The 27,738-nt window shown below is 60.6% G+C and overlaps 2 protein-coding genes across 5 annotated transcripts; one reads left to right on the top strand and one right to left on the bottom strand.

Moving 5' to 3' along the window:
- Positions 1-7,019: 7,019 nt before the first annotated feature.
- ZIC2 (Zic family member 2) lies at positions 7,020-10,480 on the bottom strand. Of its 4 annotated transcripts, none has more exons than XM_050908952.1 (4): positions 9,472-10,480; positions 7,503-7,666; positions 7,132-7,301; positions 7,020-7,056 (listed from the first exon to the last, which is right to left on the bottom strand). In XM_050908952.1, exons 1-4 carry the CDS (start codon positions 10,478-10,480, stop codon positions 7,020-7,022), a joined length of 1,380 nt encoding a protein of 459 aa, XP_050764909.1. The 4 variants fall into 4 exon arrangements, with proteins under 4 accessions (XP_050764909.1, XP_050764917.1, XP_050764926.1 ...); XM_050908960.1 differs by having other exon boundaries at positions 7,020-7,062; positions 7,147-7,301; XM_050908969.1 differs by having other exon boundaries at positions 7,020-7,065; positions 7,150-7,301.
- A 9,512-nt stretch (positions 10,481-19,992) lies between these two features.
- ZIC5 (Zic family member 5) lies at positions 19,993-26,617 on the top strand. The gene is given in 6 exon segments (XM_050905030.1): positions 19,993-20,434; positions 20,437-20,865; positions 20,868-20,908; positions 20,910-21,339; positions 26,158-26,417; positions 26,420-26,617. Coding segments are annotated over 6 exon segments (1,800 nt in total).
- The last annotated feature ends 1,121 nt before the right edge of the window (positions 26,618-27,738 follow it).

Genomic DNA, 27,738 nt, shown 5'->3' with positions numbered 1-27,738 from the left:
CGTGTTTGGGGATAGCTGTTTCATTGACTGCTTTACCCGATTTACAGCTAATTTTGACCATCTCGAAGGGCAAAAAAAAAAAAAAAAAAAAAAAAAAAAATCCGAGAGGCACAGGGGGCATCGAGTGATCCTGAACCATTTACCATCGCAGCGAAAACCCTCCGAGGAGAGCCGCCTCCGCCTGCCTGGCCAGGCTGCTCCGCACAGACGGGGAAAGCGCCTCTGCCATGCCTCTCTCCCTGAGACAACGGCATCTTTCCATCTCTCCTTGCCTACCGTAGGTGTATCTAGTCTGGGAACAGCTGGGAAACTGGGGAGGCTTTGAAGGGAGAGCTCTCTTTCCAGCTTAGCTGCTGGTTCTGCCGCACGGTCCGGGAGAGGAGGAGAAAAAGAAAAAAAAAAAAAACAAAAAATACAACTCCGATGCCATCTGCAGCGTTATGCTGCGAAGGAATGGAGCGAGTAATGAAGCAGAAATCTGAAAGGTGGATCCCAGGTCGAGATAGTGCCTTTCAGAAGAGCTTTCCCCGTTTTCAGCGGCGGTTGCCTTCGCTGCGCCGTCTCATGGAAACGAGATGCGGGCGGTGGCTTTCTGGGGGTTGCGCCCTGGCTGCTGGGGAAAGTAACTTGCTGGAAAGATTTCCAACGGGAGAGACATTCAGTGATTGGGGAAAAAAATAAATAGAATAGGATAAAATAAGACAAAATTAAATAAAACAAAACAAAGGAAAATAAAATAAGACGGGGGGAAATTGCCCTACAGAGGTCAGCAAATGTTTACGGTGGAAACAAGAAGTCAACAACAATTAAAATCTGGAAGCCACGTTCATTAGTATTCAGGACATAGGATCTAGCTTTTATGTTTATCTTTCTCCGCGGATCAATATTGTAGCAGCATGTGCCGGGAACGAGCAGAAATCTGGCCACTGCATGTGGCTGACCTTTCCCTCTCTCCCTACAGGTCAGATCGCCTTCATCAAAACAGGTCAGATCGTCTTCGTAACTATCATCACCTAATGCGGCCACAGCCACGGCTCTCATTAAAACCGGTATTTAATCTAGGGGCTGTGACTAAGAATCAAAGGAGAAGGGCTGTTTGCCCACACAGAGGAATTAGTGCTCTAGGAAGAAGAAGAGAAAAGAAAAGTTGGAAGGAAAATTGCTCTTTTTTTTTTTTTCCCCTCCCGCCGTAATCTGCTTTATATCGAGATCCAGACCAAACCCACGCACACGGGCACGCACACACGCACAGAACCCGTCTCCCGCGGAGGCTCCGCGGCCAAGAGCGCCAGCCGGGCGGCGGGTCGGGCCGAGCCCCGCCGCCCCTCCGGGCCGGGCCGGGCCGGGCCGCTGCCCCCGGGCCGGCGGGACGCCCTGGCCGCGGCCACCCACGGACCTGCGGCGGCCGGGGCGCGGCGCCTCCACGACACCCGCGGCCGGCGGAGCCCCGCGGGGCCGTGTCGGGGCGGCCGCGTCCCACGGCGGCCAACCCCGCCTGCCCCGGGCTGGGCACCCCGGGTCCCCCCGCGAACCCCACGGCCGCCCCCAGCACTCTGCGAGGAGCGGCGCCGCGCGTGTAAAACGCCCGCTCAATCACTTACTGGCGCTTGAGTCACTTCCCACCCCCCTCCCCCGCTTCGGTTGCCGATTATTTTCTTTTTAACACCAAAAGAGCGTCCTTCCCCCTCCGGGACGCAACAGCTGGCTCCCGCGCGTGGGGCGGCGGCGCGGCGTGGGGGCCGCCGGAGAAGCCCTCGCTCCGCGCCGGGTCCCGCCGCTCGGCCCTGCCAGTTCCCCCCGCGGGCGTCACTGAAAAGCGCTTGGGGCCACGGGCGAGGGACGCGGGGGAACCTGCTCGTGTTTCCTGCCCTGCGAGGAAGTGGGATCGGCGGTCCGTTTGGTGCCGCGCTTCCTCTCCTCGGGACAACAGTAGGGCAGCCACTTTGAAGTATTATTAAATAAAGACATGAAACCACTGGCGAAGGTCCTCCCTCCCCCGGTCGTCTTCTCCTTCTTCTTGTCTTTTCTTCTTTTCTTTTCCCCCAAGTATTAAAGGCAGAGGAACCCTCCAGCCTGATCGGGGCCAAAAAAAAAAAAAAAAAAAAAAAAGGGAGAAAACCCAAAGCATTGGGGAGTAACTGCAGTTTGGGAGGGAGTGGGGCACCGTGCCCTGCAGGGTGGGACAATAGTTTTTGCTTGCTCTGCTGGTAAAATGCGGCTCCTTCCCCGGCCGTCTGGCTCGGGGGAAAAGAGAAGGAAAAAAAAAAAGATAAAGAGGAAGAAAAAAGAAAAAAAAAAGGGGGGGGGGGGGTGAGCGACGCACGAGATTAAAAAACACCAACAAAAAACCCCAACCATGCATGGAGATGAAAAATATACGTACCTCGCCGTGCCCGGGAGCACATCTAGCGTGCACGTGTGGCTGGGGAGAGGTTTGGGGGAGCCTGATATGTCTTCATAGCGGGCAGGAAACGTGTACGAGTTTCTGAAAACAAAGGGGAAACTTAAAAGGCTGTTAGGGGTTTGGGGAGGTCTGGTCAGAGCCAAGTGGAGCGGCTGTAGCCCGGGCTGCTGCCCCCCGGCTGCCCGCCGCGGGGGCTTGACCGGGTAGGGGCAGCCCCTTGCCCGCTGCGGAGCCCCGCCGGTACCGGCACCGGCACCGGCACCTCCGGGCTCGGCAGCCGCTCCGCGCTCGGGTTCGGGCGAGAGCTGCCGTATTTTATTTTATTTCGGTTTGGGCTGTTATCATCTCTGTCTGTTTCGTGGGAGGTTGGTTTGCCTTTGGGTTTGCTTTTTTCTTTTTTTTTTTTTTTTGCCACCACCGGCTGCAACACAAAGACGCTAGAGCAGCCAAACCAGGTGAAGAAGAGGGTTTCACTCGGTACAGGCAGCGGGGGCAGGTAAAGGCAGGGCAGAAGCCTGAGCGGCGAGCTGCCTCCTATTGCGGGTGCGTGGGGCAGAGCACAACTAGTTTTATGGACGGAGCCTCAATTTTTTTGGCTTGGGAGGAGCGCACGAGGAGAGAGCAATTCCCAGGGAAATCACTCCGTCTTTTCAGGGGGTCTCCAGGCAGAGTTAGGAGAGAATTTTATGATTAATAATAATACTAATAATAAAAATTAAAACCACCACTCCACGCTGGGTTTCACGGTAAACGAAGAGTCACTCTGCCGGAGGAGAGCCGGCCAAGTGGGGCTGCTGCAGCCGGGCACGGGGTGCCGACGGGAGGGCAGCGCCGTGCCCCCCACTGCCCACCGGCGGCGGGGGCCGCGGGGCCGGGGCGGCCCGGGAGCCGTCGGGGCAGCGCCGTCGGGGCGGCCGGAGCACGCCGCCCGCTGCGGCTGGGCATGGGCGGGGGGGGGGGGGGTGTCGGGGCTGCCGGGGGAGCCCCCGGCCTCCCTCCAGGTTGGTCCCCAGGTTGCCTTCAGGGCCGGGGGGCAGGGAGGTTTGGAAAGCTCAGGCTCGGTGTGGGAGACAAAGGGAGAGAGTTGGGGGGGGGGGGGAAGGACTGGGGTGAGGGGGGCGAGGTGGAGGAAGGAGAGGGGGCAGGAGGGGCGCAGAGGAGGACTCCGGGGCCGGAGGTCCCTGAGCCCGGGCCACCCGCGCACGAGGCTGCGAGGCGGGTCTTGGCTGCCCTCCCCCCCAAAAAAACCCAACCCCTGAACCCGATGAATTACCGCTCTCCCTTAAGCGTGGCAGGGCCGGGCCGGGGTCAAGGCCCGGGAGAGGCGGGCGGAGAGGGGCTGCAGGCTGGATGCGCCAAGGCCAGGGTCAAGTTCAGGGCCAGCCCGGGGAGGACAGGGAAGGGGGGGCTTGCTCACGGCCACGGACGCCGCGGCCCCTTCCCCGGGCCTGCCGGAGGAGAGGCATCCCTGCCCGGAGGGAGCGGGGCTGCCCTTGCTGCCCCACGACCTGCGCTTTGGGCTGGGGGGGGGGGCCGCCTGCTCTGCGCAACCCCGCTATCGGGAGTCAAGGGGGGGATCACCCCTGGGGCTCCCCCAAAGCCAGAACGGCTCCGAGGGGAGGGAGAAGGGGGAGCCCAGCTCCGGGGCGCTTCCCGCCGGCCGGGGCAGAGACCGCCGGGGCGGGGGCGGGCGGGGGTGACCCCGGAGCGGGGTTCGCCGCCCTTGGGTAGGGCTGCCCGTGCGCCCCCGGGCCCGGGAGGGGATTTGGGCAGCCCGTGGCTGGCAGGGGTTGGCAGCACGCGCCGGGCTCTGAAGCGGGACCCCCGTTTGGTTTTTCGGCTGCGGGGAGGCCGGCAGGACAAAGAGGGATCCTCGCAGCTGCATTTCCCACGGATCTCTCCAAGGGGCAGGCGGCATATGCCAATGATTTTAATAAATATTTTTTTGGCGTAATATTATTACCGAACATAAATTAGGTTTTAATAGCCGTTTGATTACCCGGGGAGCCTGCCGTGTGCGCGGAGATGGCCGCGCTGGGAGGGGCGCGGCCGCAGAGGAAGCTCCGTCTCCGCTCTGCATCTGAACTTCGTTGGCAGCGACGGGACGGGGGGGGGGTCTTTCCCTCCCCCTCCCCTCCCCCTGGGTGTAGGTAACCCCCACCTCACCCCAGAAGCGAACAGGGCCCCGCGTACCCTCATCTCCCCAGCTATCTCCCCCACACCGGCTCGGGACACCTCTATTGCTATTTGAGCACGGGGGACAAAGCCCTAAAAAGCCAAACCGACGACTGGCCCGAGGGGGGTGGCGATGGGGTCGGCCGGGTGTGAGGAGCAAAGAGCTCTCCCTGCCTGCACAAGCTGCCGCTGAAGGCAGCGCAGCCGCCGCAGGGCGCTCGGAGCCCGGCTCACAGGGCTGCCTCTTCGCAGGGCGTATTTCGGTGGCTTGGCAAGGCCGAGCTTTTTCCACGATTTCCCGGCTGCTGTCACACTCGCCTTGGGTGTCCCGGTGCGGCGGGGTGTGCCCGGAGAGCCGCTGCCTGACGGCCCCAAACGGGCGGCTCCGCCGACCGGGCCCCGACGGCGACCGCGGAGCGCAGCGCTGGGCCAGGACCCCGGGAAAGGCATCGCCCGGCGGCTCTCGGTCCCTCGCTGAACACATCTGACAACCCAAACCGCTCCCTGGGCTAAAAAAAAAACCCAAAAACCAACCAAGAAAAACCAAACAGAAAACCAGAGAGAGAGAGGAGAAAAAAAATAAAAGCTCGAAGAGAAATGTGAGCTCTCGGGCATCGCCACTTTCTCCTCTCCAGGGCTGGGTGGAGGCTACGAAAAATACGGGAGGCGCAGAAGGACACGATTTACGGCTCAAAGCAGCCCTGCGCAGAGCTCAGAGCCTGGCCATTGCCCCTCCACCTTCGTCCCGGAGCGCCCCGCTTTGTCACCCTGTGGGGCAATGAGCTCCCCAGCCACACACGCACAGGGAGAAGAAGGGTAAGCCCGAGCAAGGCAGAAGGCGAAGCAAGCTGCGCTTTTGCCGTGTAAAGCTCTTCCTAAAGAAGATCCTGCCTTGCAAGTCATTTGGGGAATATGCAAACGCTCACCCTTTTCTTTTAGCCCAGAGGCTTCCCAAAATGCTTTTTTCTGGACGGGCAGCCCAGCTGGAAGAAATCCTCGTGTTCCAGAAACCGGCGGATTTTTTAAAAGCATTTGTTTTGCAGCCGCTGCTCAGCCCCTCACATGCGTTAGCGCAGGTTTCAGAGAGCCCTTGGCACAAAAAGGAAACAGCTCATGCAGTTTCAACACGTTTTATTATATTTCTGTATGCATTACTCTCAAAACATATCACAAGAAATGATGAAACCACTTAAACCTTCAAATAAAAAATCTGAAACAGTTTATGCTCACAATTGTACATATTTATAGTTAAGAAACATTCTTTATAAATACTGTTTCCTCTGTAGCAAGTTAATACCATAATTTAATTACAAATGGATAAATATGGTAACAGGTATTTACAGGAGGAAGGGTGTTATTACGGAAAAGCTAACGGCACGACGTTTATTTTTCCTCACAATCTTCCGAACAGGAACTAACAAATTGAACTTGCAAAAGCACTAAAACATCACATGTAAACCCAGCTAACAGAAAAAATACATTCACAAGCGTTGTTGTTCGTGTGTGTGTCTGTGAGTAACAGAATGGAGACTTTGGCACGGTATTTCTTCCCCAGTCTATAGTTGAAATGCAGTTTACAATCAAGTTGCCTCTTAAAAAGGAACACAATATTCAAGATATCACAATTACAAAAGAAACCATTTTTTCTTCCACGTTACTTTTTTTAAAGGGGTGAACTAAAAAAGGAGGAGAGAGGGAGGCGGAGAGGGGGAGCGGGAGAAAAGAAAACAAGTCCATCACTTTCTCAGGGAGGGAGGAAGAGGGGGAAAAAAGAAAGGCGACCAAAAAAAAGGGGGGGGGAGGGGGACCAATCCGCGGTTTACAAACGGGACGAACTTCTATACACCAAGAATCCAGGAAAACTTCGTTCCCCACCTCGCCGGAGGAAGGAGAGGGCCGCTATGTACACAGTTCGTGGGGCGGGAGGGCGCTGGCTGCTCCGGGCGGGGAGGCGCAGGGGCCGGAGGAGTTTGAGTCTCTGATCTTTTGTCTGGAGGCTCCGGAGGGAGAGTTTCTTTCCGCCGGCTTGAGAAGCTTTTTGCTGGGTGGTGTGTTGGTGGCGTTTGGGGTTGTTTTTTCCCCTCTTTCTCGCTCCCCTTTCCGTTCCTCTATTTATTTACTCGTTCTCTTACGCTTTTCAGCACGTACTTTTATAGAATTTTTTTTTTTTTTTTGCTGGTTCAAAATGTTCTCAAAAAGGAAAAAAAAAAAATAGGAAAAAAATCCAACAAAAAAAGACCCGAAGGCGGGAGGGGTGTGGGGAGATAAAGGTCCCCCGTCCCCATCCTGCTCGGCCGTCATTTCGCTGCCAGCGGGTGCGGCGGCATCTCCCGGCGCGTCTCCGGCGGGCTCGCTCCCTCCTGCCCGCCGCCGCCGCCGCCGCCGCCGGGGCGGGGAGGGGAGGGCGCGGCGGGGCCGTGCAGAGCAGTCCGGCGGGGCCCTACACGTACCACTCGTTGAAGTTGGAGGAGAGGCCGCTGTGGCCGCCGCCGCCGCCGCCACCGCCGCTGCCGCCGCCGCCGCCGCCGCCGCCACCCCGGTGCACGGCGGACACGGCCGCCGCCGCTGCCGCCGCCGCCGCCGCCGCCGCCGCCGCCGGGGAGAGGTTGCTGGTGCTCTGCGACTCGGCGCTGGGGGACACCAGCCCCGGGGGGGTGGAGGACTCGTAGCCGGAGCTGGCGGCCGGGGAGGACTCGGAGCCTTGCGGGGACGACTCGTGCACCTGGGGGGCAAAGGCAACACGGCCGGGTGGAGGGGGGACGGGGAGGCCGCCGCCGCCCCCCGGGCGCGCCCCCCGCCGCCGGCCCGGCCCGCCGCCGCCGCCGCCCCCGGGCCCCGCGCCCGCCGCCCGCCGCCCCGACGGGGCGCCCGGTGCGGGGCGGCCGCCCTCCCGCCTCCCGCCGCCGGCTGCGGGGCCGGGTACCTTCATGTGCTTCCGCAGGGAGCTGGGGTGGGTGTAGGACTTGTCGCACATCTTGCACAGGTAGGGCTTGTCCGAGGTGTGGACGTGCATGTGCTTCTTGCGGTCGCTGCTGTTGGCGAAGCGCCGGTCGCAGCCTTCAAACTCGCACTGGAAGGGCTTCTCCCCTGCAAGAGAGCGGGCGGAGCGGCGGGGGTGAGCGCGGCCGCCCCCGCGCAAAGCCCGCGCAGCCCCCGCGCAGCCCCGCGCCCGGCTCCCTCGGGCTTTCCCCTCTTCCCCCGCTCCTCTCTCGGCCCCCCGCTCCCAGCCACTTCGCCCAGCAGCTTCCCAAAGCAAGAGGCCGGGTTTGCCCCGGCCCCCGCGACGCTGAAGGGCCGCGCCGCTCCCGCGTTGCCCTGCAGCAAGGCAGTGCCCGTCCCCCGCCTGGTTTTCGTACCAACCCACACCCCCCACACACCCCCCCGGGCACCCCCGGCCCGGCATCTTGCCTGGTTTTATTTCGACCGGTGCCGACACACAGCCGGCCCCGAAAGAGATTGAAGAAGAAAGGCGATTAAAAAAAAAAACCCACAAAACAAAACCAAAACCAAAAAACATCGAGCCGTTTCGCCTCGGTACCAAATCCGCTATCCTGTTAAACTGGAAACCATTACCGACAGATTTAAGGCCGGGCAGATTGTTTCGTGTATGGATATTCGAGATAAACGCACATCCGCTGGGAAAACTAAACGTCTGTAAAATCCTTCATTTAATTTTCATAGGGATTCCTCTCGCCCGGCTGCCAGGACTCCAAATGCCGGGGAGTAATTTGGAGGTGAGAACTCCACATCCCCCCGCCTTTGGAGGGGGAAGCATTTAACATTAAATTCCATTAGCACCTAAATTGTTTCTTAAAGACATCCGCTCAGACACAATGACTTCAGTGCGGGCATCTCATGCAAATACATTTCTCAAATTTTAAACCTTGTTAAAGCTCGTCTCGCACCTCGCATCGGGCTTAGCACTTGAGAAAACAATAGGCCTCGAGATTTTTAGCCTTTCTCCGGGTAAATATTTAGAGTGGAAGTCGCTAAAATATTTGGCCGTCTTTTATGAAATAATCTGGCACGGCTCGAGCCGGCAGGAGTAGTAAATGAATAATAGATGAGGCGGGAGGATGCGTTTATTTTTGTTCCCCTTCGGCTCAGGCGATTTTCCATCGGGAAAGCCTGGGCTGCTTCGCCCCTCTTCCACCTGATTTGGGTGGAAGTTTCCGAGCCTCAAATCCTCTGTTCCCTATTACATAATTTAATAAACTGTTGCAAAAGCACCCTAAATCACCTCTAGTGAGACTTTAAAAACACTTTTTTTTTTTAAATGAGAAAATTTTATTGCCTTGCTCACACCATTTAAATTTAATGGAAAGCATTCCCAGAAAGGGACGTTTTGCCACTTCCAACGGGATTTTGGACTAATGACGGATTTTGCACGTATTTATACAGTTTCTCTCTCTCAGTATCCATACATGAAAGCCATGCTCACAAGTGCTGAAGATATATGCAAATACGTTGCGCATTGCAAATGTATAAGGTGTTTCATGTATATACATTTATATGTATAGACGTCTTCCCGTCTTTTAGCAGGACGGCAGAATTTAGTTCGCGCTGTATTTTGCGTTTCTGCGGAAAGACCCCGCCGAGCCTCGGCACGGATCTACATCGCTCACCCCGCAAATTAAAAGAAACGAGTAAAATATCCTTTCGAAATCTGGGAAGGGGGGGGTGGGAATGCTGGTGGGGAAGAAACCAAAACAAACGCAGCCGCGTGATGGAGCGGGGGGGAAAAAATTAAACGGGATCCTTATTTTATCACTCTCATCATTTTACATCTCTCTGTCTGAGTCTCTTATCTGTTTTTATATATATGTGTATAAATATATATATATATATGCACGGGCAGAGGGGGAAAATCTGCCGAAAGAAACCGGAGTTACCTGTGTGCGTCCTTTTGTGAATTTTGAGGTTTTCTGATCTGGCGAAAACTTTTCCGCAGCCGGGGAAGGGGCAGGGGAAGGGTTTCTCTCCCGTGTGCACTCGGATATGATTGACCAGTTTGTATTTCGCTTTGAAGGGCTTGCCTTCCCGGGGACACTCCTCCCAGTAGCAGACATGGTTGCTCTGCTCGGGTCCCCCAACGTGCTCCACCGAGACGTGGGTGACCAACTCGTGCATGGTGCTGAAAGTTTTATTGCAACTTTTTTTGGGGTTGTTCAGCTGCTCGGGGTCGATCCACTTGCAGATGAGCTCTTGCTTGATGCACTGCTGCCGCATGTAGCGGAAAAAGGCACCTGGGTGGTGGTGGTGGTGGGCTGCCATGTTCATGCCCATATTCATATTCATGGGGCCGTACTGGTTGTGCAGCTGAGCCGCCGAGTACGGGTCAGTCCTGGGGCTGGAGACCTGGCGGTACTGATCCGACCGGGCGAACACCTCCCCCGGCAAGCCCAGGCGCATCTGCCCGTTGAGGACGTTTTGGGAGGCGTGGGGGCCGTGCTGGTCGTGGATGCCCGGGAAGAGGAGGTGGCTCTGAGCGTCCGTGTGCGGGTGGTGCAGGCTGCCGGCCGCAGGGCCGAAGATGCCGTGCTGCCCGCCGGCCGGCGACGAGTCCCCGAAGCCGCGGCTGCGAAACAAGAAGTCCCGGGTGGAGTTGAAGGGCGCCCCGGAGTAGGAGCCGACGTGCGCGGCGTGGGGCCCCAGGGCGGCGGCGGGGTAGCCGGGCGCCTGCGAGGTGAACGCCGAGCTCTGCCCGGGGGAGAGGTCGTGGGCGCCGGCGTTGAGCTTGAAGGCGCCCATGTGCGCCGCCGCCGCCGCCGAGTCCACGAAGCTGTTCTGCGCCGCCAGGCTCAGCTCCCGGTCCTGCATCTCCGCCGCGGCCGAGTGGTGGTGCCGGGCGAAGGTGCCCACGCCGAGGGCCGGGAACTGCGGGCCGGCGTCCAGCAGCATGGTCCGCGCCGCTCCGGGGACGCCGCCGCCGCTGCCGCCGCCGCTGCCGCTGCCGCCGGGCTGCCGCCGCCCGCCCGGCCCGGCGCGGGGCCGCCGCCGCCGCCGCCGCTCCGCGCCGCTTCCCCCCGGCAGCCGCCGCGTTCCCCCGCCTCCGCCGCCGCCGCCGCCGCCCGCGCCCGCACCGGCCCGCTGCCGCCGCTGCCGCCGCCGTATCCGGAGCCAGGCAGAGCAGAGTCCAAAGGCGAGCGGAGAACCAAAGTGTATTAAAGGAGCTGAGGCGGGGGCGGGCAGGGGAGGGGAGGGGGAGCAGGGGAGGGACGGGGCTGGGGAAGGGGACGGGGGGGGGGGGGGCAAGGCTCGCCTCGCCGTTCCCTGCGGCACACACGCACGCACACGCACACACACACTCACACACACACACTCGCACACACGCCGCCGCCCCCCCCGCCTCCGCCGCCACCGGGATGTCAGCGCCACCGACCCCCGCCCGCCCGGCCCCGCGCCGCTCCCCGCGTGGGCCGCGGCCCTCCCCGCCGCCTCGGGCCCCCGCCGCCCCCGGGCCCCTGCTCTCGTTTTATCCTCCGCCGGGCATTAGCGGTGTCTCTCACGGAGAAAAACTTGCAGCCGCGGGTTCCCACGGAGCGAAGGGACCCGGGGGGGGGGGGACGGACCCGCGCCGCCCCCGCCCGCCGGCGCGGAGGGGCGTGGGGAGGGGAGGAGGGGGGAGAAGGGGGTGCCGGAGGCGGATTAAAAACAATAAGGGCGGCGGTGGGGGTGGGGAGGGGAGGCGGGGGGCGGGAAGGGGCCGCGGAGCGCCGGGGCCGGAGCGGCGCGGCCGGGGCGGCGGAGTTGCAGCCCCGCTCCGCCCGCGCCCTCGCTCCCTCTCGCTCCTCTGTTTATTTCGGTGGGCGCTGCCGAGGCGGCGGCTTTTTATTTTTCTCCCCGTCCCCTCCCTCACTCCCCTCTTTTTCTTCCCTCCCTCCCCCCCCCCCCCCGGCCTCTCTCCCTCTCCCCGCCCGCACTGGCGGCCCCTCTCCCAACGCCGCCTTCACCCGCCGCCCGGCCGCTCTCCCGGCGCCCGCTCATTGGCCCGAGCCGCCCCGTCCATCCGGGCGTCCCCGGCCACCGGCTAATGGCGGCGCGGCCGCCCCGCGCCCTGCCCGCCCCGCCGCCCGCCCCGCGCCCCGCCGCGCCGCCGCCGCCGCTCGCCCCGCGACCGCCCGGCCCCGGCACGGCACGGCACGGCACGGCAGGGCCTCGGCCCCGGCCCCGCTCGGCGCCCGTGGCCGCCTTCAGCCCGGCACCGCCGGCGGCTTCTTTTTTTGGGGGGGGGTCCCTCCCCCCCGCCGCCCCCCCCGTCCCCCCCGCGGCGAGGGGAAGGGGTGGCGTGGCGGGGGGAGAGGCGCGGCGAGCCACACGCACGGAAAATATCGATGTGCGCTTGGCCGTGCGATCCTGCCTCGGGAGGCAAACAAACAAAGCGAGGGGCTTAAAACATAAACAGGGGGTTGGGGGGGGGGGCTGCCGCCTTTTTTTTTTTTTTTTTTTAGGTGGTGGCGGAGGGAGGGAGGAACTCGCCCATCCTGCAGCCCCTTCCCCCTTCTCGGCTAAAGCAAATGAAGCCCATGATGGATAAAGGGTGCGGGGGGGGGGATCAAATAAAAGTCACGTTGGCGGGGCGACCGCGGCTGGGGGGGGCGGGGGGGGGGAATGAAAATAGAAGAGGGAACGGTCGCCCTGGTTGTTTGGGCTTTTAAACCACTTGTGCGGGAGCAGAGGAGTCGATCCGCATGTGTTGTGAATGTGCATCCGAGAGCAGATGCTTTAGGAGTTTTCCTTGTCTCTTCCCTTTCTTGAAAAAGAAACAAAAACAAAACCGGGGAAAAAAAAAAAAAAAGAAAAACAAAAAACCCAACCCCAATACCCACCCTGCCATTGTTATTTGGAAACCGAATTCTTACATGGCAGGAATAAAAAAGCATACAGCCGGCACACACACACGCACCCGCACACACACACAGAGCGAACAAGTCCGCTTCCCCTCCCCCTCCAGTAAATACATGTCTGGCCCCTGCTTCGGTTTGTTTTGTAGTGGCTGAAAAATAATCATCTCGGGGCCAGCAGCTCACCAATAAATAAGGCTTTCTAAAAATTAAAACCCGACGTAACATTTGTCGTCTCAACCGTCCTGCACTTAACCTTGCGTCTCGATCCGTCATCGGCTCTGTGCTTGGCGGAGAAGCAACCCAAAATGCAGTGGTTTGGTGGGGCTTTTTGAAATTCTCCCTTCCTCCTGTGACTCCTCACGGCATTAAATCCCGCATCAGGCACAGGCACACTCAAACCTGGACCCAGCATCCGAGCAGGGTTTTTACAGCGAGAAAGAGACAGAGAGACGGACGAACAGACGGACGGACGGAAAGAAGGAAGGAAGGAAGGAAGGAAGGAAGGAAGGAAGGAAGGAAGGAAGGAAGGAAGGAAGGAAGGAAGGAAGGAAGGAAGGAAGGAAGGAAGGAAGGAAGGAAGGAAGGAGGGAAGGAAGGAAGGAAGGAGGGAAGGAAGGAAGGAAGGAAGGAAGGAAAAGGTAACACTGCCCACCAGCTAGGGTTGTTTAAATAAGGTTTTCCCCATCACTGTCACTAAATAGTTAAAATATTTCCAAGCCTGTCCGAAAGTGGCTGAAATGTGCCAGTACCGGACATTACGCTTTGAACAAGGCGAGGATTTAATTTGGGCAGAAGTGGGATTCCTTCTAATCCGAAATGGGCATTAGAAGATAAACTGAATATTAATGCAGAGCTACACTTATGATGCCAACAGCCCTCTCCTCTTCACCACGCCGTCAGTCGGTCCTGTCTTTGCAGGCAGGAGTGTCTGCTCCCCAGATATTGCCTTCCCAGGCTGCAGCTTGGGAGCATATGCTGTCCTTGTCCTGACCCCCCAGGCTCCCAGGGACAGACCGCGAACAAATTCTATTTTCCTTCTCTGAAAGGTTTCCGAGGTGGAGGTCTGAGAAGTGTCCTCCACCGCTGCTGGGGATTTCGAGGGGCCAAGTTGGAGAGGAAAGCTTGGTCTCCTGCATCGTCTGCGTCCAGATTAGTGAAAAAATCATACAGACAACTAGACCCTTGAATACACTTTTAAAAAAGATTTATTTAAAAGAAGTTACTACATCTGAGATTAAAAAAGAACCAAAAAGTCCAGGAAAATTCCCAGTTATAAATATAGTTTTGGGAAAGAAAAAAAAAAGAATTAAAAAAGGTGAATGTTCATACAGATACCTACCTTCTGGATTTCCCCCCCTCATTCTTCTTTCTTTCTTTCTTTCTTTCTTTCTTTCTTTCTTTCTTTCTTTCTTTCTTTCTTTCTCTCTTTCTCTCTCTCTCTTTCTCTCTTTCTCTCTTTCTCTCACTTTCTCTCTTTCTCTCTTTCTTTCTCTCCTCTCTTTCTTTCTCTCCTTCTCTCTCTCCCCCCTTTCTCTCTTCCCCTTCTTTCCCTTTTCATCTCTTTTATCTTTTCTCCCTTCCTCCCTTCCTCCCTTCCTCCCTTCCTCCCTCCTCCCTTCCTCCCTTCCTCCCTCCTTCCCTCCCTTCCTTCCTCCCTCCTTTCCCTCCTTCCCTCCTTCCCTCCTTCCCTTTCTCTTATTCCTTTCTTCTCTTTCTTTATTCCTTTCTTTCTTTTTTCCTTTCCTTGCCTTGCCTTGCCTTGCCTTGCCTTGCCTGCCTCCCTTCCCCTCCCCTCGCCCCGCGCTCAGCGGCGCCGGCACCGGGGCGCTTTGGGGGGGACGCGGTGAATTCCAGCCGGAGCCCCCGCGGGCTGGCCGCGCTCTGCTATTCTTTCAGGGCTCCAGCCCTACTCTCTCTGCAGGAAACAGAGGAGCTGATCCAAGTTCAAAGTCACGTCGCCGTCCCTCCTAAGAAGTGCTTTATTTCCCTCCGAACCGCAAAACCCCTTTCCCCCATGTCACAGGGTAACAAGGGAAGGGAGCGAGGGAGGAAGGGGGGGGGGGGCAGAGGCACCGGCAGCCAGCCCCGCACTCGCTCGCCGGGCCACCGCCAGAAACACAGCCTTCGGCTCACGGCAGCTTTCGAGGGAGGAAAGCAAGCGGTCACCCAAAGTCGGTGCTGAACTGGTTTATTGAAAGAAGTTTTTCAACAGGTTTCTGGAGGTGCCAGATCTGCAGAGCAAACGTCAGCCTTCCCGGGAAAGCATTCCCCTCCTTGTAAGTTTTCCGAAATTTTCTTTAAAACTGCTCTGCTCTTATTCTTGCCGGCTGCTGATGCGGAGGGAGCTGGCGGGGGGGGGGGGGGGCGGGTAGGGACGAGCGAGAGCAATGTCTTGCTTCCCCTGGGCTGCATATACCGCCCTCGCCTTCTAGCCCCTTTCCCCGGGAGGTGTCACCGCCCCCGGGCCGGGGGTGATGGGGAGGCCGCTCCGTGCCCCCCGCTCCCTCCCTCTCCCCGGGCAGCCGAGGGTGCCGCGGCGGGGGCGCAGGCTGCGGCGGGGCCGGGGGCTCTGTCCGCGGGAGGATGCGGCTGGCGGCAGCCTCGCCGGGGAAAGAGAGGCGGGAGGGCCGACCGGGGGGGGAAAAGAGGCTCTTTCCCCCCAAAATGAGCCTTTGCTTCTCCCCGGAGTAACGGGACGAGGTGCGGAGCGGGGAGGGGGCGTGCGGCCGGCCCGCAGCCTGGGAAGAAGAGGCCAATTGAGCGGAATCACTTGCACCGTTGTCTGTATCACAGACACTCATAAATTCAACAAGCTCATCAACAGGATATTAAGTTGCAGGTTACCTTTGATGGTGCCGATCCGAGCCACTTCTAGGCCGTTCGACCTATGACCCGTGAAGACCACATGTGTTGTGCTGCAGCCTCCCTCTGTAAAACACACTTCGGGACAAAAGTTCTTTGTCAGGCTCTACCGGCAGCGTAATGTAAAAGAAAAAGGGGAAATAATGAAAATCTCAGCCAAAGCTGTAACTTTTAAATGCCTTTAAAAAAAAAAACACAAACCCAAACCAAAAAAAACCCCAGCAAAAAAAAACGGTAGGCAGGGCGGGGGCAGCAGGAAGGAGCACCTCGCTTTCGTGCCATTAATATTTATTGTTCTCTCAGTTGCACTTACATATGTGTGTACATATATATAAAAAGAAGTTGCCGTGTAAAACCCCGCTCTCGGCGGTGATGCCGTGAGGCGGAGGGGGCGAGGAGCAGCGCAGCGGTGGTTTCCCGGACGGGAACCTCGGCCGAGCGGCAGCCGGTGCCGGTGCCGCTGCCCTGCCCAGCTGCGGCTGAGGGACGCGCAACGCCGCGTATTTTGCGTGCCCCGCGCCCTGCCCCGCTGCGCGCCTCGCTCCGCAGCGGGCGCAGACCCGGCGCAACGCCCCCCAAATGGGGTCTGCCGCAGCACCGCCGAGTTTTATGAGGTGCACCTTTTTCTGTCTGGAGATGCCCATATAAACGTTAGAGGCAGGGGAGAAGCGTCCCAATAAAGCGCCATGGACTTTGTAATACAATTTATGCTGTCATTCATAAATAACAATGCCATATGGTAACCATATTGCTTATACAAGTAAAGCCGTCAAAGTGTCACTATTTGATTTATCTCAACAGCTTCTTCCAACGGTGACGTTCAGCTACGGGGAGAGGGGAAGGGGGGAGAGAGAGCGCAGAGCAAAATTTGGCCTGCGTTTCCTGAGGCCGCCTCTCTCTTCATCTCTTCCTCTCTCTGTACGCATAAATATATATATATATACAGGGATTGAAGGATGGATATATATATATTTTTTGTCCTTATTTTGTCCCTGTTTGAGCAAATCCCCGAAGGAGACGTGCGGGGATGGACCCCTCTTTCCCTGGCGAGGCGCGCACTGAGAACGGCAGCTCCGAAACTTTTGCCCGCAAGTGCCCGTCCCAAATGTGCGGCGGGTCCTGGCCCCGGCAGCCCCGACGGCCGCGGCAGCCCCGACGGCGGGCACGGTGCCGGCACCCTCTCGGGGCCGTGTCCCAGCCCTCGGGCTCCCGCTTGGGTGCACGGGGCGACGAGAACCGGGCGTTTGTTGGGCGCAGGAGAAGTTTATCTTTAAGAGTATAAAATACCCATCCCCTGGTCCCCTCCAGAAAGGAGGGGCGGGGAGCCTCGCCGCCAAATCGCCCGTCTCTCTCCCTTTCGTGCCCGTGGGCAGCCACGATCCCTCCTGCTGCCCAGGGTCCCGGCGCCTCCGTGCTACCCCCCCGACGGGACGGTGAGGGGGGGTACCGGGGTTACTCCTCGGCCGTGTCGGCCCCCGCGGGGCTGTGACTCGGGGCGCTCTCGCCTGCTACTGGCGGAATCCATCGCCGGTCACGCGTGTTCGCGGAGGGAACCGCGCCACAGGCTCCCACACGCCGCAAGGCAGCCCCACGAGCGAAAAAAGCCACCCGCGACGGGTCGGGCGGGCGGTAAGCTATTTTAGCGGATTTGGGGAGCTTTGGAGGTCTTGCCGAGGAAAGCGGCAATCGCGCTCACTTTCTAATGGTTCCCCAGAAGAATGTTTTACACGTTATAAAATATTGCTCCCCGCTCCCTAACTATCAATAAGACGTGCATTAAAGACGATTGTTTGTAAATGGTGTTCATGATCATTAGCATACATTTACATAATGCCGCTTACAGCACAACGTTTTACAGCTAAACACCTCCTAAAGCCGATAGCCCGAGCTCGGTTTACAGAGGAAGCTTTACGAAAACATGTTCGAGGGCTTCCAGGCTTTCCCCCCCCGCCTCTGCAGCCTCCCCCGGTGTCCCCTGGCGGGTTTGCCGGCGAGCGGGACACCGCGGGAGGGCTCTGCAGCCGGCTCCGCCGCGGGAGCGGGGCGCGGGGCCGACCCCCGACGGGCGCTGCCGGGGGTTTGGGGGGAGGGGGAAGGCACCGCCCGCCTCCCTCCAATGCAGCCCCCCCCCCCAGCGCTGCGGCAGCCTGGGCCTGAGCTGGGGTCGGTGAGTTAATGGGCTTTAAATTCTTCGCGGCCCTTTTGGAGCTGGCACTGGCCAAAATTGTCCCGGCCCGGGCAGCCGCCTTCGCTTCCCGGCGTTTGCAGCGAGTCCTAAAAATGGGCGAATTTCCACGTGAGTCTCGGCCAACCCCTCCCTCCCCACAGTCGCAGGTCAGCTGCCTATTACCCAGCTATAAAATATTTTCTTTGTTTTATAGCCCCTCATAAAAAGAAATTGATCGGGGGGATATATTTGAATTAAGACATATTAAATCGATGACAGATACATATCACGCTGCGTTTAACAAGAGCGGGACGAGCAGGCGTGCGCAAGGTACCGCCGAGCCGCGATACTGCTCCGCACCTCCGCAGCATCTCCCATCAAACCATTACATCTCGGGAGCTCGGTCCAGCAACGTGCCCAGAATCTGGGGAGGGAGGAGGGCACTTTTTGGATGCACGTATAGAAAATACACGTATATATAAATACGTGTATGGACGGACGGCTAGTTTGCGAGGAGAAGTTTTTACCGTGCAATAAAACCATCGAGCAGCCCCTTTTGAAACCCGGGGATTATTTATTCTCCTTTCTTGCCTTGCAGCATCACTGAAACCCCCACCACGGCCAGGCGAGCCGGGAGCATCTGTTCGGCTCCGGGGGGGGGGGGGGGTGTGTGCACCGGCGGGTCTCGCTGCCCCTTTAGCGGGAGGGAGGAAGCCGGGGCTCCCCGCGGGGCCAGCTCCTGCGCTACAGCCCCTGCCCCCCCCCTTTTGGCAGCCGTGGGCCAAATCCTGCGAATTTTCCCCACGTGAGTAGCGGCGGGAGGGAGAAGGGGAGGGCTGGAGCCCGGCCTAGGAAATGCCGGACCAGCACGGGGCTTCCTTTGAACGGGGCTCGGCAAAGGGCAGCGGCGGGGAGGCGCAGATGTAGTTTGGTCCAGGGGATGAGGTGGCCGGGGAGGGCCGGGAGGTGTGTGTGTGTGTGGGGGTCCGCTGGCACCCCCCGCCCCGTTTCCTCTCCTGGCGTGGCGGAGGAGCGTCCCTCGCTGCCCCGCAGGCAGGGACGGGCAAGCAGCCTGCCTGCACTTTCCAAGGAGCGCGGGAGCGCCAGGCGTTCCCAGGGGACCAGCAGCCTAAGGAAAGCAAATGACATATCGGTAAAGGCCACCTCTCCTCCCGCAGCCTCAGAGAAAAGTCACGGCAGTGCTCTTTCTCCCCTTTTTGCTTGGCAGGGAAATCCCCGGCCCTGCCTTTTCGGCACCCCCAAAGGGAAGCATCCTCCTTTGTGCGGAAGGGGCAGTTTTGGCGCTCCACAAAGCGCTTCACTTTCGAGGACCAACATACCCCGCACCCCAGGGGCGGTCCCATCGCTCCCCCCGCCCGCCCCCTACCTCTGCCCCCCCTTTAGAGGAGCCCTCACTTTTCCTGCCTTTTCGTCGAGGGCAGCAGCTCCTGGCAGACACCCCCCAGCCGGAGACTCCCGCATTTCCCAGCCCACCCCCCCACCCCTCCCTCCCCGGCATCCCAAAGCGTCGAGGGGCGTTGATGCTCCGGGGCGGTGTAACTGGGGCGGTTTCATCCCTAATTTGCCGTTGCTGAATTAGGGCTGAGATGGAGGCAGCTGCCTGGGGTACGGCTGGCGGCCCCCCGAGGGGCGTGGGGTGGCTCCCCCGACGGGACCCCCCGGCAAGGGGCGGCGGGGCACCCCAAGGAGGCGGTGAGCGCAGTCTCCCAAAACTTCTCCCTAACATGTGCTGCTTGCCTCTCCCCCCCCCCCGCCTGCTTACTCATTTATTTTCTAAAGGAAAGGGATCCCCCCCCCCCGCCGCCGCCTTCTTTTTAGGAAAACGTTGGCTGCCTTCCCCTAGTGTTGCCTTCAACCTCCCGCCTTGGGCACCAGTACACACAGCCTCGGCCTCGCGTGGGCGTGGGGTGGTGCGCGCTGCATCAGTGCTTTCCCGCCTCATCGATGAATGAATGGTGGCCCTCCAAAAAAAAAAAAAAAAACAAACAAGAGAAGGAAACTGAGCGCAGAGCCCGGCAGCAGCCCCACGCGTGGGCTGCTCCGAGGCGAGGAGAGAAATCCCGCGGCCCCGCAAACGTAAACACGGCGGCGGCAGCGCCTCCGAGCATCGTCGGGGGAGCGGCAGCTGCTGCCCGCTGCTGCCCGCTGCTGCCCGCTGCCGGCGGGGGGGGTGGGGGGTGAGGGGGGGGGGCGGCGGGTGCGCCCCGTCGGGCCCCGCGCGAAGTTTTGCAAGCGCAACTTCGGGGGGCGGCGCGGGGGGGGGGGAGGGGGGGGGCGGTGGGGGGGCGGATCCCCGCTGCGCCGGCGGCCTGAAAGGGAGCCAATCGCGCGGCCCCAGCCGCTGCCAATCATCGGGATCCGTCCAATCCCTCCGGTGCCGTGTCCGAGCCGTATTTCCCACCGCGCCGCCGAAGTGTGGTGAGGGCTCTGCCAATCGCGGGCGGCCAGAGCGGGGCCGGGGATGCGCGGAGTTAGGAGCGCAGACAAAAGAAGTTAAAGAGCCGCTTAATATATACATGTTTTTGAAGGCGGGTAGAGGGAAAAAAATAACAACAGCGAGCGTAGATGGGCTTGGCTGTGTCGTTATGGAGCCCCCTTTGAGCAAGAGGAACCCGACACTGAGATTAGCGGATTTGGCAGCGGCTCAGCCCCATCCTCACCAGAACATGACAGGCTTCCCGGGGCTGGGGAACCACCACGTCCACCCCCACCACGCGGCCCACCTCCACCCCGGGGACGCGGGCGGCGACCCCGGCGGCGCCCTCACGCCGCTCGGACCCGAGCACATGGCGCAGCCCGCCGCCCTCAAGCTCACGCCCGAGGCGCTCACCGCCGCCGCCGCCGCCTTCGCCGCGCCCGCCGCCACCACCACCACCGCCGCCGCCGCCGCCGCCGCCGCCACCGCCGCCGCCGCCACCACCGCCGCCGCCTACGCGCCGCCCGCCGCCGCCCTCCCGGGCTACCCGTCGGGGGGGCGGCGGGCCGGGACTTCCTCCTGCGGCGGGAGCTGCCCGCCGCCGCCGCCGCCGCCGCCGCCGCCGCCGTGCACGGGGCGCTGGGCGAGCAGCACCCGCCCGCCGGCTCCCCCCACCTCCCGCACCCGCCGCCCCACGGCGTCTTCATCTCGGCCGCCGGCACCTACGGCGCGGCCGACGGGGCGCACGCCGCCTTCCCCCCGCCGCCGCCGCCGCCGCCCGGCGAGCAGGGCGCGCCCGCCGGCCGTCACCCGCCGCTCAACGGGCAGATGCGCCTGGGGCTGGCGGCCGCCGCCGGGGAGCTCTACGGGCGCGCAGAGGCGCACTACGGGGCCGCCGCCGCCGCCTCCTCCTCGGCGCTGCAAGGCTACGGCTCCGTCAACCTCAACCTGGCGGCGGCGGCGGCCGGCCACGGGCACCCGCACCACCCCCATCCCCACCACCACCACCATCACCACCACCACCACCATGCCCACGTCGGGGCGGCGGCGGCGGCGGCGGCGGCCGGGGCCTTCCTGCGGTACATGCGGCAGCCCATCAAGCAAGAGCTGATCTGCAAGTGGATCGACCGGGAGCCGCCTCCTCCTCCTCCTCCGCCTCCGCCGCCGCCACCGGGCGGTAGGAAGCCTTGCTCCAAAACTTTCAGCACGATGCAGGAGCTGGTGAGCCATGTCACCGTGGAGCACGTCGGCGGGCCCGAGCAGAGCAGCCACGTGTGCTACTGGGAGGAGTGTCCCCGCGAAGGCAAGCCCTTCAAAGCGAAATACAAACTCATCAACCACATCCGAGTGCACACGGGAGAGAAGCCCTTCCCCTGCCCCTTCCCCGGCTGCGGGAAGGTCTTCGCCCGCTCCGAAAACCTCAAGATCCACAAGCGGACTCATACAGGTGGGTGCCCCCCCCCGCCCCGCCGCCGCTGTAAGGGTTTTCTTCCTTTTTCTTTTTTTTTTTTCCCTTCCTTCCTCCCCCCCCCCCTTTCCCCCTCTTTTCCTCCTCTCCTACGCACCGCCGGACATGTGACTTTTTCATGAATAAGTAATTCGGCAGCACACGGGCCACGCACACACAGCCACGCACACGCACCCGGCCCCTCTGCCCCGCACACACGTGTCCCGTCCCCCCCACCCCCACCCCCCGCACCTTGCGCAGCTCCCTCCCCACCCCCTCCGCCACCCACCTCCCCACATCTCGGCACCACCGGATAAATACACCGATTAATAAATAACGCAGAGCCCGGGGGGAGATAAACAGCAGACCCTGCGGAAGAGCGAGGAGAGGATGAGCGCCCGCCCGCCCGCCCCCGGCTCCCGCCGCCCCTGCCCGGGGCACCCCGGGGGGCTCACCCCGCGGCTGGGGAGGGCTGCGCCGCGGCCCCCCCCCGCCCCCGAAGGACGGCGTTTCTGCTTTTCCTGCCGGTTCTACCGGCGGGGACGGAGCCGGTCGGGGGGCGCTTGGCCCGGCGGAGATGGGGCCGCGGGGGCTCTTGGGGGCGCAGTTCCCCTGCGCTGCGGGCGGCGGCGGCGGTGCGGCGCTCGGGGCTGCCGGTACTGCCGGGGCTGCCGGGCTGCCCCCGCTACCGGGGCTGCCCCTGCGACCAGCGCTGCTGGGGCTACCCCCGCTACGGGGCTGCCCCTGCTACCGGGACTACCGATGCTGCCGGGCGTGCCCCGCTGCCGGGGCTACCGCTACTACCGGGGCTGCCGGCGCCGCCGCTGCTACCGGGACAGTCGGTGCTACCGGGGCTTCCCGTGCAGCCGGGGCTACCGGTACTGACCCCGCTCGCAAGGCTGCCGGTGCTGCCCGGGCTGCTCCCGCCTCCGGCGGTGCCCGCGGAGCCGGGGAGGAGGGCGCAGGGCGGGGGAAGGCGCTTGCCGGAGGACGGCTCCCTCTCTTTGTGGATCTGAGGAGGAAACTTCAAAGCAGCCCCGGCTGCCCGGCGGGGCTTCGCCGAGCGGGAGCTGCGGGAGGCGGGAGCGGCACCCCCGGGGGATGCCCCGGGGGACAGGCTGGGCCCGGCGCGGGGCTCCCGGAGGGGCTCGGGCTCTGTTTGAGCCTTTCAGTCTTTTTTTTTTTCTTTCTTTTCTTTTCTTTTTTTTTCTTTTTCCCTTTCTCCTCCTTTCTCGCCACTTCCGAAATACGCATTTCGATCTGGGTGTAAAAACTCTGCCGAAAACGAACGAAGCCGGGATTTATAGTGGTAGACAAATATTATTCCTCGGAGGACACTTAAGGAAGTGGAGTTGCCGTAATTGCTTTCTTGATTTATTGTGTGCTGCTCGGGAAGAGAAAAGCGGCGACCGTGCAACGTGTTGTTCCGATGTAAAACCAAATGGCCCATGGCGGAAAGGATTATAGATTTTTATCTCCAGAATATGTCAGGCATGAGCCCATATGTAGCTGCGGAGACCTGAGGATGCCCGGCTCTCTGCGCCCAGAGCCGGGGGGGGGGGGGGGGGGGGGGGGGGGGGGGGGAGATTTCTCCTGCGGGGGGGCTGACACATTTTGGGGGGTTGTTGTTGTTGTGTTAATGGCACCGGGGAATGAGTTAAATGCTGGAGGCCCGTGTTTTTGTCATCTAGCCTTCCCCATCTGTCTTGATTTGGAAAACAAAACTTCACCGCGGACCTTTCTGGGTTCCTCAACTCCTTCTCCATCCCATCTCCAAGGGGGGGAAAAGAGCGAGTCCGGGGGAGGTTTGGGGGGAGGGCAGAGGGGTTCAGCGGGAAAAGGAGCCCCTCAAAATAACCTGAATACGTATCGGGCACAGTTTGCAGCTCTGAGCTGTGGTCCAGCGTTGCCCCGAGGTCCTGCGTGGGACATGGCCCCTTGCAAAGGAAATTTGGAGGAGTTTGCAGCCGGGGGCTACCCGCAGCTCCCCGGGGGCTGTGCACCCCTTGAGGGGCCGGGGGAGAGGGGGACCCTCTTCCCGAGCCCCTCGAGGGGTGCACAGCCCCCGGGAGGATGCTCACACGTGAGCCCACGGGGGAAGGTTATCTCCACGCAGAAGAGGCCGTTGCAACAAAGCAGCCCTCGGGGCTCGGGGTGGGGGGCAACAGCCCCCCTCGAATGACATCTCGGCCCACGGGAGGGCAAAGGGGACGTGATTCTTTCCCCACACACAGCCCTCGGGTGGACGAGAGATCCCAAACCTTCTGCCCGTCCCTATCAGATTAATTACTGTAATTTTGCCGCCTCAGCTTTAATTTAGTTATGTGCAGCCTGGGAGCAGGAGAGATTTACAAACTATTCGTTTAATATGGGCATTTTTGGGGGGAGGGGGGAAATAACAACACCGTAATTGCATCATTAGGGGATTTTGTGTGTTTCTGGTAATCCTGCAGGAAGAAAGATACGTCAGTAATTCAGGAGGCGTTTGCTTGCTTGTTTTTTTTTCCCCTTTTCCTCGAAAGCATCACTCCGGGAGCTGCACACCGCGCCCTGCGGCTCCAGCCCCATTTTGGGAACAAATCGCTGTCCCCATCCCCGGTGCATCCTAACGGGAACGGGACACCCCACCACCACCACCCCCCCCGCAAAATCGCTGCCCCCTCGCCGGAGACGGTGCTCAGGATCGCCAAACTTCCCCCCGACGATTCACCCCCCCCCAAATGTGACCTCAAAGCCCCTCCGTGCCCCCCCCCCCCGCCGCCGGCACTGCTGCTGCCGGGAGGAGTCAGGGGACGGCGCCCGGCATCTCGCCCCTTTCCTTGGGTTTAAACCACCTACAAATGGTTAAACTCTGACGTGACGCCCTCGTCAGCGTGCCAGGGACACTCCGGGACCTTCCCCGCTCCTGGATTTGTGTGGAATTGGATCGTCGCGATCCGGAGGCTGGCGAGGAGGAGCTACCCGGGAGCTGTGCACCCCTCGAGGGGCCGGGGGAGAGGGGACCTTCTCCCCCGGCCCCTCGAGGGGTGCACAGCCCCCGGGAGGGTGCCCACGCGTGAGCCCACGGGGAAAGGCACTTCCCTAAAGCCCCGACGGGGGGGGGACGCGGTTTGGTCCGGCGGGTCGGAGCATCTCTCAGGGGGGCTGCGCTTGGGGCTCTGCGGGCCACCGCCGGCAGCGGGACGTGTGAGCCTGCATCCTTGCGGTAATGCAGATATAAACCGGCCAAACCCTCCGGTAGATTCGCTTTGTTTCTTCAGGGGAAAAAAAAAACCCAAAAAAACCAAAACAAAATTAATGACCAAACGAAGTGACTCGAGATTTGTCTTGGTGGGAGCGGGAGCGTGCGGGGGTTTCTGTGCACGTGAAAACTCCACTTAAAACCCACGAGATACATTTTCTTACCATCTTTTTTTTTTTTTTAAAGGATAAACTCGCTCTTTCTAATGCTACCACTTCGCTGGTAGGTGAGCCGATTTTAATTGAAAAAGTTGACGCGTAAATAGGCTGCGGAGGCAGATGTCTCTATAGTAACAGCCGAGAAATAGCTAGTTTTTAAAAATAAAAACCGTTTTATTTTTCCATTATTATTTTGCTAAACGTGATACGATTTAACAAACGGAAGGAGCAGTAAAAATCGCCCGGTGAAAATTAGAAAATGTCCACCGAGAGAACTGCTAGGTTGTTATTTCCGAGCGCTCAGAGCAAAACACATCCGAAAACACGCATCACCCATGCCTAAACCGATGGCATTTTTAACTCAAGAGTCGCAATAGTCGTGACAAGGATTATCTGTGCAGGTCTGTCTGCGCCGGGCTCACGTGTAGCATGGCAGGGAAAGAAAAAGTTGCTGTAAGAAACTCTGGTCCGTGTGCAGTAGAGGGATCCGGCACATTTTTTTCCCCGGTCTCTCAGCAATAGGCATTTACTCAGCCCTCTTCGGGAACTATGGGGAAGGGTAGGTCCGGGGCACGGCTGTATGTACCAGAACATACATGTCCGAGGGTATGGTATGTCAGGAGCCGGGGGGGGTGGGGGGTGGTGTGCGAAAGGTACGCCGGGCAAACCCGCCCCGGGCTGATTTTCACAACCCCTTTAACTGTTAAGCAATGTGTAAAGCTCTTAAAATAGATCGGCCGGAGATTTTTAGACCCAAATTAGCCTGAGGTAACCAGCTGCGGTAACAGCAGCCCGCTGCTGTCATCACCAGTGCCCGGGCTGGTCCCCCCAGCCTGCAGGTTCCCAATACGGGCTGCTGGGTGCTCCCTCTTTATATCGGGATGCTTAAACAGGTGTTAACTTTTATTCCCCCCCCCAAACTAATTATTCCCCCAGCATCGTGCCCCATTGGGAAAAGATTAGGCAGGAGATGTGCCAGGCCAGCCAGGCTGCCGGCAAACGCCAGCCCTCGCAGGCGAAGGCATTGAGAGGTTTTGTTTGGGCTTGGTCATTAGAGCGGTAATGAAGGTTTCTCCTGTGCGAGGGGAGCGCCGCAGAGGGCAAACAAGGCAGGGCCCGGCCGCCGCCAGCCTGGGGCTGCGGGTTTGGAGGCCGCCAGCGACACCTCACAGTTTGCAAAACACGGTGGGGAAAGTCGGAAGCCTGGGACATGTCACGACTGTCGTGAGGGGGTGGGAGAAAGGGGAAAGAGGAGGAGAAGGAGGGAAGGGGGGGGCTTTGCCCTGCTGCTCGCCCCCGGAGGCCGCGCTGCGGAGGGGCTGCACCGGGCGGCGGTGCTGCAGGCAGGGGCGCGGGCAGGCTGCGGGCAGGGCCGTGCCCCCGCCCGTCGGTAACGGTGCCATTGCTGTGTCCCGGCAGGGGAGAAGCCCTTCAAGTGCGAGTTCGACGGCTGCGAGAGGAAGTTCGCCAACAGCAGCGACCGCAAGAAGCACTCCCACGTCCACACCTCCGACAAGCCCTACTACTGCAAGATCCGCGGCTGCGACAAGTCCTACACCCACCCCAGCTCCCTGCGGAAGCACATGAAGATCCACTGCAAGTCCCCGCCGCCCTCCCCGCCGCCGGGCTCCCAGGGCTACGCGGCGGCGGGGCCCCCCGACGGCCCGCTGCCCCCGAGGCCGACCCGGCCGCCGAGCCGCCCCGCGGCCGCGCCGCCGCCGCCGCCCTCTCCCCGCCGGTCACCAACCTCAGCGAGTGGTACGTCTGCCAGGCCGGGGGGGCTCCCCGCCGGCCCCGCACCCCCTCCAGCCGCGACGCCTCCCCGGCCTCCGAGGGGGACGAGCCCCACAGGACCTCGGGGGGCAGAACCGCTCCCTAGGGCCGTGCCGTGCCGTGCCGTGCCGAGCCCTGCCGCCGGCGGCCCCGGCCCCGCCGCGCTGGCCCAGGCTGCAGCGGCAGCCGCCTGGCACGGGGGGCTGGCGTGGAAGTGCCATCAGGTTTGACTCGCGCTATTTATTCCGTGTACGAAACCCTATGGTGTTTGTACGGTAACTAATTTAATTAAAGAGACTCGGACCTTTTTTTTTTTTTCCCCCCTTCCTCCCCCCCCGCCCCCCCGCTTCTTTTTTCTTTTGGTAAGAAAAAGCATTAATAACGCCACGCTGGGCCATCTCAGCGACCCGGGCCGCACGCCTGTGCCGCGGGGGACGGTGCCAAGGGAGGTGCCCGGGCGGCCGAGGACTTCCCCCAGCTCGGCTCCCAGCCTGCCCATGCCGCACTGCTCTTGACAAGAGGGAGAGCCGGGGGAAGGCTGCGAGCTGGCAGCGCCCCGCCGTTCCCTGGAGGGGCTCTTAAATGCTTTAGCTGCCACCCCAGCGCCTCCTCTTCAGCCCGGGTAAAGCCCCAGGTTTGCAGCGGCCTCCTGACTGTAAAGCAGCACCTGCTGAAGCTCCGGCCAGTCGAGGACAAGTTATGCATCCCTTAAAATCAAATGAAATAAATGCGTTTTTTTCCTCCCCTCTTGCAGTTCAGCTCCTTTGTAATTGTTGGTTTCTCTCCCGAGTCGTGGGGTCCCACCCGCACCCGGCATTTTCTCTCCAGCCTTCTTTCTTTCTCCCTTAGCCGTAACCATGTGAAAACGATTTAGGGAAGGAAAGACAAAAGATGCAGCGCTCCCTTACCGCTCCTCCACGGTTTGTACGCGTATGGCTCCTAAAACGTACCCGGAGAATAAAAGAAACCCGCTGCTATTTGACAGCTGCGATACTGTGATACATTTTGGTTTTTTTCCTAAAAAAACCGCACGAAAACTGACAGCGATTTTCCCTTTTCTTGGGGTTGGTATTATTATTACTCTGGTTATTATCATCTTTTTTAAAAGTTTGTCTCGCAGAGGAAGACTTTGCCTCTTGCTCCCTCCAGCCCCGTGTGACAAGCCAGTTCGTGGTTGGGAGGGGGAGCCGCCCCCCGGGCCCGGCGAGCACCGGAGGGGAGGGGGGC

The sequence above is a fragment of the Gymnogyps californianus genome, chromosome 1 (assembly GCF_018139145.2).
Source record: "Gymnogyps californianus isolate 813 chromosome 1, ASM1813914v2, whole genome shotgun sequence".
Taxonomy (NCBI): Eukaryota; Metazoa; Chordata; class Aves; order Accipitriformes; family Cathartidae; genus Gymnogyps; species Gymnogyps californianus.
The sequence above is the reverse complement of the archived record's forward strand: the minus strand, read 5'-3'. Positions and strand labels throughout refer to the sequence as shown.